Here is a 13,417-nt window from a genome sequence, read left to right as displayed (position 1 = left end):
TGCGTGACCTTTTTCTGATGCGACAAATGCTTTCTTCTAAAGCGCTAAAAGTTAATGGGACCCCGGGGACGTTACTTGTAATGCGTCATGCGGTGATTAGCGTTGCGTTCATTGTGATTTCTCTTTCATTATATGCTTCACTCACCGGACACTTCACACCTGCTCCTTTTGTAGAGATTCAATATTGAAGATGTTTCAACTGCCTCGACACAGTAAATTCTGTCAAGTAAATTAGACTCTATTTTGAGTGGGACCAAATAGACTCCGTTTTAGATTAGGCTAATATTTACACTTGTAAGAGAGTAAAATAAAGAATTGGGACAAAAATAAAAATCACTCGAGGGTTGAAGAACAAACTCACGACAGTACCACCTAAGCACAGCAGGAGTAGATCGGCTGAAGGTCGTGAGTTCGTTCCTCACTTGACTGACTTTTATTTATTATTTTTTTCAGTTCTTTGTTTTTTTCTCTTCCGAGTGTAAATAATACTCTAAAACTGAGTCTATTTGGTCTCTCTCTAAATATAGTCAAATTTACTACAGAATTTACTAACAGGAGAAAAAAAAAGTAATTTGCGTTATCGACCTAGCTAACAAACAAATCTGCAGCAATTTGACACCTTTGTGGTTGATAGTGTTATGGCAAATTTACGTGGGTTTGTTTTCTGCGAGAAAGAAGAATGAATGTGATTATTGCCATGGAGATGAGTGGATCCTGTCCCATTGGGGCTGTGATGCGTACGCTCCTGGCACGCATCATTTGTTTTAAGATGTCACAGATGACATTTAACACTCACAGATAACGGAGGTCTCTCTCTCTAATGCTGTATCCCGCCCCACATCCTCATACACATCTTAAACGCGTGTGAATAATAGCAAGGGGGATGTGCAATGCAGGACAAATGAGCGGTAGCGACAATCACTCACAACTTCAGGAGTTTATCGTCGGGCTTGATCATTTAGAAACTCTTCTCAACACCCAAATGAGAAAACGGGGGTACGCTTGATTCATTCATCTTGATCCCCCTCCGGATTTAGACAGACGCCGTCTTGTCTCTTTTGCTTTGTTTACCCTTAACTTGTGCCCCGCCTCTTATCGTTCTTCTCGGCTGAGATCATTTCCAAAGCGGCGGGGGTGGCATTCACTCAACGACGCAGAGAGAAATGAAGCATCGGGACGCACGGCGAATGATTGATTCTTCAAGCGCAATCGCTCTCGTCGGATCGTTTTACTCGAGGGGAACATGCCAGCTCGTAACAAAAAGGTTGCAGCGAAGGGTGGTGTCTTGCTGTGAGGTGTTAATCACGGGCCTGTTTCACGCAGGGAACCCCTTAAAAGTGGCGCATCACAGCCGTAGCACGAACTCCGTGGATCCTTAAAAAGTCTTAAAAGGCTTTGAAGCCATACATCTAAAAATAACACCTTCATTTGCATTAAAATGTCTTTATGAGTAGTAGAAAGAAAAAGAAAAAGTAAAAAATAGTTGTTGTTTGATGGTTTACAATTACCGTCACATCTCTGCTTGCTAACTCCCGTTAGACCATCTGCGGCGTTTCCCATTGGTAGCATGAAGCTAGCAAGCCTTTATAAGATACCATTTTGTTTGGTGTACCAGTTTAGTGTTTAAGTATGCAATGTTTAATTCTCTTTTGTTGAGCGGTAAATTAAAAACAAGTCAATTGGCGATGTTAGTCAAGACTGCCGCTGAGACACTTAAAAAAATGAACTCTCTGCTTTCTATTCAGTGAGCTCCATAAATCAGGGGGGTTAAACAGTATCACTAGTTAGGGAAATAACCATAGCGGCATAATGACACGCAGATTTTATCTGACTTGGAAATTGAATGTAATCAAGGGTCAAACGCTCGCACTGTCGGAATTAAAAACGCCATCCATCATTGACGTCGTCACGCATCTCCGCCATATGATGGAGCGTTCCATCGCGCTTCTGCCCTAATTGGGCTAAATGTCGGGCGAGTTAGTTGAGTGGCAGTCAGCAGCTGCTCCATGATTTGTGGACAGATGGTGGGCGGCACTGAAGGTCACTGCGCCGACTCTGTTTATGTGCCAGCGTGGCAGAGATGCTGTCACTTTTTCTGATGATATATAGAGCTGCCGAGCGAGGGGCGTCGACTGGTGAGCTTTTTGTCACGATTGAACGTGTGAAAGATAAATATACTGACTGATAGTAAGAGACTAAATTTCATCTGGCGTAAACGCAGAATGCCTGGCTACAGATGGACAGCGATGTGTTTATTGCAAGGGATAGGTTCCATATCCATGATGCAATTGGTGAAAATCTGTGAGATAGACCATATTAATTCATTTGCTCCCACAAACGTATAAAAACGTTCTATTTTATTATTGTTGTTTTACGCTCAAGCATACAGAAGGCTTTAATGCAGCCTCTGACCTGAAGAGGTCGTTTAAATCAATGGTAGTTATTACAAAAAAACGCCAGCAGGTGGCAGTAAGGTATAAGAGATCAACCAGGGCCATGTTGCAACAAGCTCTTTTCCCCAGTGTTTTCAACAGGAATGTGAATAATAATGAAACTTAGCTATATTATAATGCTAATTGCTGCAAAACGGAAACAGATACAAATATACTTTTTTTCTGAGGAAAGAAGAGACTCTAATCTTTCTTTTGATAGGTTCCATGTTTTTATAGCAATAGAACACAATATTCTGCGGGCCTTGCAAAATCAGTCCAAATCCATGGAAACAGCCGGGAGCGAAAAGGGTTGCTTGAAAATGGCTGCGAATGAATTAAAAACATTTTACAACTTTTATTACAATGAATATAGGTTTTAAGGTGAATATTCCAACTATGGCGCCAACAACAAGATGACAAATACTCAAAATATATCATATATTGTAACTTAGTCTCGCCCATCCATCTTGTATATGAGGTTTAAGTTTGGTAGAAATTGGGCAAAACGGTCTTCTGAAACCAAAATGGCAGACTTCTTGGGTCTTCTTCTTGAGTTCTTGTTTTTTGTCGCTCTACTCATGATGGTGATTTTGGCGTTGAAAAGGTTTGTTATCTGCCTGTAACTCAGTATCATGATGTATGTAGACTGTGTGGCTATTTGGTCAAATCAAATATGAGTATTTTTGGTCGGGCAGGGGTTGAGTGGGAGGAGGGCGTAGAAGGCCAGATGGTGTCAGATGGCATCAGATTTCTCGCGCGGTACCAATCCAAGTGGAAACGGACTGCCCTAGCACCCCCCTACCCCCCCCCCCCCCCCAAAAGTGAGGCAGACGTCTTTCTTGGAAGTCCTGATGGGCAACGTCGGCGAGCTTCAAGGAGCTGCTGTTCAAGAATGACCCATTCGACTTTATTATTGAAAATGGAGCAAAAATGACATGAAAAAAATATATATTTCTACAAATTGTGTCTGGAGGCGTTTGTGGTGTTTATTCAACTGCAAATGGGGCAGGGTGACCAGTTACATTACATTTTATGTTAGGTGAAGTAGAAAAATGAAAAGGGCTGTTAGGGAGAAATTCACTGCTGTCTTGCACATATAGAGTCCATTTAATTATTCCCAGCAGGTAAACTCAGGAGCAAGCAGCATTGGTCAAGACTGACTGATGGCTATACATGGAGCAGTACTACACACTACGGATGGAGAGGTTGATGGATGGCTGGGTGGATGTAGATAAGAGAGCAGCAGGATGGATGCAGCCTAAAGTCCGGGAGAGGAGAAAAAAAAGCAGATGATATAGACGGGCAGTAATCCCTTCACGCTGACAGCGGCTGATTGAACCCGCTGTGTTTTTGGAAATTGTGTGCCGGGGGATCGCCGATTTCACCGTGCCAGCGATGCAAACAAGTGATGGAATTATAGGGGTTGTGGTGAGGAGTGGAGAGCTAAAAAGAAAAAAGTATTAAAAGCAATCAGCAGCAAGAGGAGCAAAGAAGGGGAGATCTTCAGGAAGCACGCAGCGAGACGGGGGAGGGATAAAGAAGGAATACTCCGATGACGGATATTGATGACAGCGCAGTGGGGGGTTTATGGTAAATGCAGGCGGGGATAAGCAGGCTAAGAAGCAGAAATCAAAACCCTAATGCCTCGTGAGAGGGAAGGGATGGGAAGAAAACACTTGTGTGGAGATTTCCACTGGGATTCCTCGTTGTCCATTGGTCAGCAAGTTCCACATTTGTTGTACAAGATCGTCTATGGAATCATATTGAACAATATGAGCGGTGATAGCGGGGTTCGAAAACCAAATGAAAAGGTGCCACAAAATACAGTGTAGAAAAACAGAAGAAAGAGAAAAATAGCAGTCAATCTCCGACATAACAAGACTCAGGAAACATGTTTACATACTCCACAATTTAAAAAAATTCTGACAAACTGACTGTTTATGTTCGGTGCTGCTTTTTTGGTTAGCAATGGTCCTAATCCATTCTCTCTCTCTGTTGTATTTTTTTCCTGCAGTATTTAGAAACACTTTGCCAGTTTTTCACACATGGATATGAGAGACTGATGAGCTCTTCTGAATTCTGTTTGCTAACCAAAAAATCAGTCCCTACTAAGGCATGTAAAAAGAAAAAAAAATTCAGAGGAATTAGAGTATGGAGAGTTGTCCCATATTGTAAGTGAGTCCCCCTGCCTTATTCTCTAAAAACAGTTGAGTAAAAATTAACCCAAATATGGACCGATCTACTACTTGGGTCACTTTGACCCAACTTCCTGTTTTTTTTTGTTTTTGTACGAGATAACCCATTTTTGGGCGGGAGTTGTTTTTGGGGTTGTTTTCTGCAAAAGAACACAGAAAGTTATTGGGTACATTTGTATTTTATTTTATGCAAATTGGTCTATTGCTGACCCAACTGTTTGTTGTTGTTAAAAAAATAACCCAATATAGGTCACAAAGGGACTGACCAAATTTTTGTATTTATTAATTTAACTATTATTGTTATTGTTTATTTGTTGCTGTTTTTTTTTTTTGGGTGCAAACAGAACCCATTTTTCAGTTTAGTACCAATAACCCATTTTTTTAGGGTACTTTGGTCCCAAAACCCCCAAAACAAAACATTTTTTGGGTTGTTTTGTGGGTTATTCATTTTGACTGAATTTTTTCTGAAAAAAGTTGGGTCAGTTCTTTGTTGACCCATGTTGTTTTTGACAACAGTTTTTCGAGTGTAAAAACAATCGTACCCTGTGCAGAGATGAATCCATTCATCTCTTGACACACAGTCACTCTACAATGTTGTGTATGAACCGTGATTACCACCCAGTGTTTTATGGCCAGAAGACAAGTTAAGACAGTGGCGGTTGGGGAGGGTGAAGAGCTGGTACGACTGCAGGAAAAGGTAAAGCAAAGGGCAAGAGTGTGGCCCGCTGATGTGATGTGAAACGACACAGCCACACACTGAGAACTCCATCTTGCGAGTCAGTGCTTTGGTGCTGAAACACAAGTTCAGCCTCCCCTGGTTGCGGTGTGCAGTACGAGTACACCACTAAAGTGAAGCTGGACAGAAGAAAAAAAACTTGCTGATAGATTAACTCCCTTTGGCCCCCGCCCTGAAACCACAGTGGTAAAGTCAGTCCCTCCACCTCTCCTGTATTTGATAGCACAAACACAGCAATACCTAAGGGGATGTTTCATAATACAACAAACCGCAGTGGTGTCCATACAGAATGCAGCAGGAGTCGGTGCCGGTGTCAGACACTTTCTCACCTTCTGCAAATTGCCAGGTTGCTATCCCACTGACGCGCAGCTATTCTGGGTGACTTCAAGCCCCGAGGTGTGAAAGCAGCTTACAAAAGTCCAGAAGGCTATCATAGTGATGTCGCCACAGGTAGATGACACTTACGGTTTTGTCTCAATCTTTTCTTAAAATAATATCGTAATTACAAGCCTGACCTTTTTCCCATCTTTTTATTTATTTTACTGGACACTGACATCTTAAAGCAGTACCTGTCAGGTACCCAAACACGAAGCCTCAGTCCAGTACTTCGCCGCAGGCCATTTGCTTCAAGAGTGGCTGAACATAAGTTTTTTTTTTTTATTGTTATCAGAGTCTGAAAGAAAAAAAAATGACAATCAGGTTTGATATGGGGGGAAAGATTAGCCCACAGGCTGGCAAAAATGGGACCCAAACCCAAACATGTTTGAAGAGCTTGAGTGAAACTTAAATGAGACCAAGAAAAGAAAAAAAGAGATTTATTGAAGAGACAATATCAGCAGTTACATATATTGCTCAAATAGATGAATCCATCTTACCTTCAGGAAAATACGGAAAATACTCGTGCTCACATTTGCACTTATGTGCAATATAGTCTTCAATGAATCGTGCATATTTTTTGGGAACGAGAGAATACTGGAGAAAACCCATACAAGAATGGGAAGAACATGTAAACTCCACACGAGAAGGAACTGAACTTCAAAACCACAAAAATTCTCGGTTATTTTAACCACTGGTTAACCTGTTAAAATATCAACCCGCCCTGTTAGCAAGTCGACCATTAAATGTGTGTTGTTCAAAACATGGTTACTCACGTTGTTAAAGTAAACCGAGTTTTGAACGGTACTGTTAAAGTTAATGGTCGATTCAATCTACTTAACCAGTAATTAAAAAATAACCGAACATAGACTAACTTGCTTCCCACGACAAGACTCTGCTACCAACATTAACCCATATTTTTCGAAATACTATTCAGAGAAAATAGCAATGAATAGTTGATTTAGGAAATGTCGATCACAAAAGCTGTTATTCCGATTTGTTATTTCTAACGTCTATTTATGGCGTGTTTTTTTTATGGTATTCAACAACAAGGCAACATTACATCTCATGAACAATAAACACATTTCCCAACATTTAGCATTTGTAACTTTATATTGATGCACATCTTCAATACATTTGACACAAGCTAAGACTGGAACCCAACGCTTAAATCCTGCCTTTCATTTTCTCTTCCTTTCATCCCACGTCTTGTTTTCTCTTTCCCGACCTGTCCCTGTGATCTATTCCTGACTCGCTCTGTGCTGTACTTCCTGTCTGCTGTGCGAGTGTGTGCGTCTGATCTGTTTACTGTGTTTATGCTTGATATTTTTGGGTGGGGGTGGGGCATAGCCACCCTGAAGGCGGCACCCCCTGTGGCCGCCTGGAGGGTGTCGCGCCTTTTTGTCGACCGTACCCGTCAGCCAGTGCAGTTTGACCGCTTGAGTTGTTTCTGCCGGGAAACGTGAAAACTGCACTTGCTGGTGTCTTTGTCCTCTAAGAATGTGTTGTCTTTCTGATTTGCCTCCTTAGTGTCTACACAGTATCTATAAATTATACAGGTATAATTTATAGTCACAGTGGAAAATGGTTTCAACATTGTATCTTTTTCCACTGGGGCACCAATTTAAGCAGCAGTTGCTAACTTGTAACTGATGCCCTAGTGCAGCGAAAAGGTCCAATGTCATCCAGTGTTTCCCCCAACCCCGTCCTCTGTATAAATTGTATGCTTATAATTTATACCGTGTGCACAGCGCCGACCCATGTGTCTTTATCTGTTACGCAGCAAATCAGCCAATAATCACAATCTTTTTTTTTAATTAAGGAGAGAGAGTGTCAAATGTCATTTGGGTGTCGACCACAGGAACTGCAGCCTAACCCCCCTCACAACAAAAACTGACAATAGCAAAATGATCATTAAGAACAATTGGCAACCCCATTTCTAACAGTGAAGCAGTATTGGGAGAGAGAAGGCGGGGCGTTGGGCTGTCTTGCCTGCTTGGTGTAGTGAAAATCGGTTTCCCATTCCATTTTTTTTCCTGAATTGACCCACCCGTCAAAAAAAAAAAAAAAAAAAAATCTGCCCTTCAGTCCCTCCTCCTCTCCCTAACCCAGGTTTTTCTATTTGTCACTCTGATTTGATTGACAGCTGAGGACACATGTGGGGGCACTGTGCGGGGCGGCAGTGGGGTGGTGACCAGTCCCGGTTACCCCGGCAACTATGGTAACCAGGCCGACTGTACTTGGATCCTATTGGCCGAACCCGGAGACACCATCTCTGTCGTCTTTACAGACTTCCACACCGAGGAGAAGTATGACTACCTGGAGGTGGAGGGATCCGAGCCACCAACCATCTGGTGAGTGACACGTACTGTTACAGTGCTTAATGTTATGTTTGGAGAACTGATATGTTGAAGTTGAAATGTTTTTATTTAAAGTCAAGTAGAATTACTTTTTTTTAAAGCAAATTCCGCATTGGACATACAAGAGATCGGGACTTCATTATTTGAGACTTAGACTCGAGTCGACTTGAAATAAACTAGGAGACTTGAGACTCGGGCCATGACTTGATTGACAAGTTAAGTCATTTGAGTTAAGTCAATAATATCATTATCAGACCCAAGTGGTCTCACTTTACAAATACCAGATACTGCAGGTAAGGACTTCACAAAAAGGCAAGATCATGTTGCTGCCATAGGAATGGAACACTGAAAACCCCATTTAGTAACAATCTGAATAATCCCTTCCAAAGTCAAATTAAGGCCATTTGAAATTTTGAACATTCTTAACTGTCAATACATGTAAAAATAGGTCATTATTTGTGACATATCCTGTCCAAATCTTGGAGATGGTGGTGTGATTCCACAATGAGCCTCACATATTTTACTTTACTTTGTCAAATCCAAAACTACCTTTTAACGTCAAATGACAAAGGTGCATTGAGCCACATTTATACGTTTAATGCCGTATCGACCTGTGCACCTTTTCTAATGATCTGCAAATTGTCACACAGCCGTGTTGGTTTCAGTAATAAAAGGGTCAGATTAGTTTTACAATTAGAAAATGTTGAGGTTGGTATGCATGTGTATTGTAGACCCACAAAAAAAGTCTCAAAAAGTAATTCCTTGAAAATCGGTCTTTGTTCATTAAAAGAAAACTTCAGCATCCAAAGTTCTTTACATCCAGCAACATAAAATTTGCAGATTTTTGTTGGAAGGCGCAATTTTAAGGTCAATTTGACCATTTCCAGGGTTTCTTCAAAGATAAGCTAAAAAAAAAAGTGTTGAAAGCAAAAAAAACCTGCAGTTTTATTCAAACCACATGCATTAGATAGATAGGTGACACTAAACTGCAAAAGTTTTGTTGACATTACATTAGCATCATCATACCCAGTGGTGAAGTTTGATGACTCATCATAAAACCCAAAACTCTTAATAACTCGTTTGGAGAGTTTCTGATCTCATTAGATGACGCAGGCACACTGCACCTAATGTGTATTGCATTAAGTGAGCCTACTTGAATCAATCTCCTGACACCCACTTTTTTAGCCTTACAACAGACTCAATCCTGCGTTACGGCTCACTCATTTCCCCCAGAAACGATAAGTCACGGCAACTATGTGTCAAAGTCCACACCGATCTGGCTGAATGGACTACGGCGCACAACTGCAATCCCCCCCCTCGCATTTATTTTGCAAATATGAACTTTTCAACCCAATTCCAGACGCCGGCTGCTCGGTAGAGATGTGAGAGTTTTTTGTGTCGGGAGTAAACTAACAACAGCTCCCCGGAGACGTCAGCACATCCCGTCCGCTGTTTAGCCTGAAAAGTACTCACTTCTGTCTTTATAAAGAATTGTGTCAACACAACATTTATGTGCGCAAACTGCAAACCAATTTTAGGTGACAAAAATACAGCAACAGTGAAAGGTTTCCGTTTGATAAATATTTCGACAGCATTCACAGAAGGTGGAAACCAGCATACTGCCATATTCCTCTAAATAGTGGCCAGGGGTCACAAATAGACAATACAATTTAGGAAATGCAAAAATCGAGAAACACTCGGCAGAACAAATCGGTCTGATAGTTCCCTGAGGAAACAAAACAACGTATACGCATTCTCAAAGTGTGGTTAAGACTCCCTGCTTCTGAGAGACTTTACATGATTCTGTAAGTGCTGCTGTTTTGGTTAGCAAACGATCAAGTGATTTCAGCAATTATAGCGTAAAGGCGCATTGTGCCGTCTAACCCTGGAGAACCCAAGAACCCTTTTCTTCTTTGGAAAATTATGAATTATACATTAAATCACTGCTATAAGTTCACTGAACACCAAAATATATGTTTTTCAATTTAACCCTTTTTTTTTAACTAGCTCAGAGTTGCTCATTTATCAAAAAATATATATAAAATATACTCCTAGGCATTCTGCAACATGATATGAAATAGATTAACAAAAAAAAAAACCACAATTTTACCATCTGATGGTTTGCTGAGAAGATGGTTTTGTTTGGATTGATTTCCAGCTCAACAAAATTGGCATGTTGCCAGCCATCTTGTCACCACCACTCTGGCTCATGTAAGTGCAATATTCACCCACTAGATGACCCCATGCAGGGGTCAGAAGTGGCACTCTGGACTTTTGAAGAAAAAAAAAGGTCTTTGTTATTTGAGTAGCAGAATTTATAGGGGCCAAATTTGACCCCGTGGGTTTTCCAGGGCCAAAATCATGCATGCTCCACCAATGTGCAGATGAGTACGAAGACTGCACCTATCAGCTTTTTTCTTTCCTTCATATTAGAGTGTGCACACCCGTGGTGAGAGGGGCCTCGGCCCTGCTACTACATCTCCCCTTGCCTCACAATCCCCAAAGTGACAGCAAACTAAATCTTGCAAACTCCTTGGGTGGTGGCCAGTTTACTTGGGTGGGCCAGCCAAATATTAAAGTAGCACTTAGGAACTTTTCAACCTTAATAAAATATGTTCACAACTCTTCTGATGAAACATCGACTTAAAACTAGTTGAATGGTACCTTTGCCATGGCCTGAGGGGGTCTGTTTCATTTTTACTGGCGCTAAGCAACTTTGAGGAGGATGGCAGGAACACTGCCACACAAAAAAACTACAAATGTGCTGTCTGCTTTATGGCATATGTCAAAAGCTACCCCGTAGGAAAGGACAGTCAAGGATCAACATTGACCCGGATTTCACTGGCTCCAGTGAGCTAAAAAACGACGCAATGCGCTTGTCCTCATAGGAAATGTGGTCTTTCTTCGGACATAACGATACCGCTTTTGTCCATATGGTGTCACCATAATCAACTTAAACTGAAAATTCCTTAGTGTTGCTTTAACATGGCGTGGGAAACACTGGTTTGTATTGTATTTGTATTGGGGCACTGTCTATTCACTGGATGCTAACTATTTAAGGAAATAAGGTATTGATTTCTGTTCATCATGTTTTTATTTTGAAGTTTGAGTCTGCCTTTTCTCAGCATCCTATTATGCCTTTTCCGGCTGTCATTATTTCAGGGACTCTGATTGGCTAAAGCAGCATGATGGGTAGGGCTTACAGTTCCACCTGCCAAAAACAATCCGCTCGGATACCACGGCTGTGTTCGGAGACGCAAATAAATGTAATATTCACAAGGGAGGGATGCATACGAGTAACGAGGTGTACCTGCACACGAATGCTAATATGCCCCTAAAAGCTGTTCTCAGCCCATTCTGCCCCCCCCTGCCCCCAGATCAATGGCACACTAATAGCCTGCGCCGTGATTAAATCAACAACAATTTGCCAAAAATCGGTGAGCAGTTGGGGGCTACGAAATATTTCTTATGAGTGAACCACCTAACAACTCACAAAAGGAATTTCCCATTTTATGTCAAGGAAATCGAGCAGAGCAGAGGTGAGACAATAACGGATTAGCCTTCATACTCGGTGAAGCAGCATGTGGCTCATTGCCCAAGATTAAATGTGTAATCAGTGTTCATGTAGTCATTAAATGATTGTATGTTTTTGTTTAGTATAAGTGGGAAAGAAGCGGCCATGTTAGTGACTTTGTGTAAATTCCTTATACGCACCTCATGCGTGCATGTAAACAGATGCCACCATCATATAATGAATCTTTTGTGTGACTGCCCTCCACACACACCACAATTAGTTGATGTTTGTCCTTTGTGTCCCCTGTAAAAACTGCTGAGGCCTCATGTTGACAAAGCGGCTCTGTTGACTCTGCTCTTCCCATTAGCCAGCCCGGAATTCTTCAAAAATGCAGCCCCCGAAGCCAATTTAGCAACATGAAATTTGGTAGCCATTGTTATCATGAGTAGGCATATAAAAAAAAAAAAAGACTCAAGAGTTCATGGCTGAAACGACAAAAGGGACTCTGCCATTTTGGTTTGAAGTAGCCATTTTGAGGTAACTAATGCCATTTCCAGAGGACCTTACCAGACTTGTTGTTCACCAAATTTGAGCCACATATATTAGACAGAAAAAAAAAACATACAGTAGCTGCTGACATGAATCTAATAACTCTACAAAGCCAATGAAGTCAGCCATTTTGGTTTGATGTTCTTCAAGATTAAACTTAGATTAAAAAACAATTCTAATTGCTACCAAATTTGAACCTTGTGTATTTAAGTTTACAAAGTTTGTTGTCTCTAACAACTCAAAACCTTAAAAATACAGCTCTACTGGGTCAGCTCTTGATCAAACTTACTACTTTAATAGGTACAGCACTGTACCACAAGATGGTGGCCAAGCACTGCTTTCCTATTAGGTAGGACTGTAGTCTGACTAAATGAAGTTCCCGCCTCTCACTTCAACATAGTTCCTTTGCACCAAGATGGCGCCAAACTTTGATATTAGATTGTTTTTTGCACATAATGAAGGATAAGATCCCAAACAATCCCCAAATAGACTCATTTGTGTTAGATTAGACTTTTTAATAATTAGATAGGTGACTTGAGTAAGTCCATTTTGTCACTGTGACAAATTCTGGCATCCGGTAAATAGCTTAACTCAGAATATGCCGTTTTTAGAATAGCAAGCATTTAAGGTAAAAGAACCGGTGAAAGTTCCCTTCAGAACTTTAAAATTGGTGCCGTGACCCAGATCCAATTGTAAAATACTGATGTACTAATTTAATCGAGACATTTTCTTTCCAGGCTTTCATTTGTCTTTGACAAGCAAAACCAAGCAAAATTGTAAAATGAGGTTTTCTAACTTTAAAAGCAATTACAAATGAAAAGGCGCATATGCTTCCGAGAAAGCTTTGTGATCCAAAATGTGTTTAACTAATGCATAAGACAGTTTTCATTTTTTTTTTGTTAGATCATGCTGCAAGATTCCAACGCACGACCTTTTTACTGTCGTCGTCACTGGCTTTTCTCGAAACTGGGTCGTTTTGCCGCTCAGCTCCTTGTTTACCGATTTCCGCTGGCAAATTGCAGGGGAAGAAGAAGGCAGAAGCTAAAATGCTCATTTTCCGCCGACAATTAACAGGCAGCGCTAATGGCCGCCGCCGCCGCTAATACCGTGACCGGCTGCGGGAGTTAGGTGTTTATCAGACAACAGCAGTCTTTTGCTCACACAAACGGCCTATTTACATCCACGGACTTGATCTGGCAGCCTCCCTCTCATGCTTGTCTAATCAGTATGCAGAGAGGGGGCACTCGTGCCTGCGA

General features: G+C 41.3%; 1 protein-coding gene across 12 annotated transcripts in view; it reads left to right on the top strand.

The window, feature by feature from the left end:
- Positions 1–13,417, top strand: part of LOC147157788 (CUB and sushi domain-containing protein 3-like) — a 321,354-nt gene that overhangs the window by 187,237 nt on the left and 120,700 nt on the right. For 10 of the 12 annotated variants that reach the window (XM_086061991.1, XM_086061989.1, XM_086061992.1 and 7 more), the window contains one exon: positions 7,885–8,092. In XM_086061991.1, coding sequence (XP_085918117.1) covers positions 7,885–8,092 — 208 coding nt within the window. The remainder of the gene's footprint in view (positions 1–7,884; positions 8,093–13,417) is intronic. The other 2 variants (XM_086061996.1, XM_086061998.1) reach the window with 2 other exon arrangements.

Source organism: Leptonotus elevatus, chromosome 19 (assembly GCF_054856555.1).
Source record: "Leptonotus elevatus isolate MCC_2025b chromosome 19, RoL_Lele_1.0, whole genome shotgun sequence".
NCBI lineage: Eukaryota > Metazoa > Chordata > Actinopteri > Syngnathiformes > Syngnathidae > Leptonotus > Leptonotus elevatus.
Note: the sequence above shows the minus strand (reverse complement) of the source record. Positions and strands in the feature narration are given on the sequence as shown.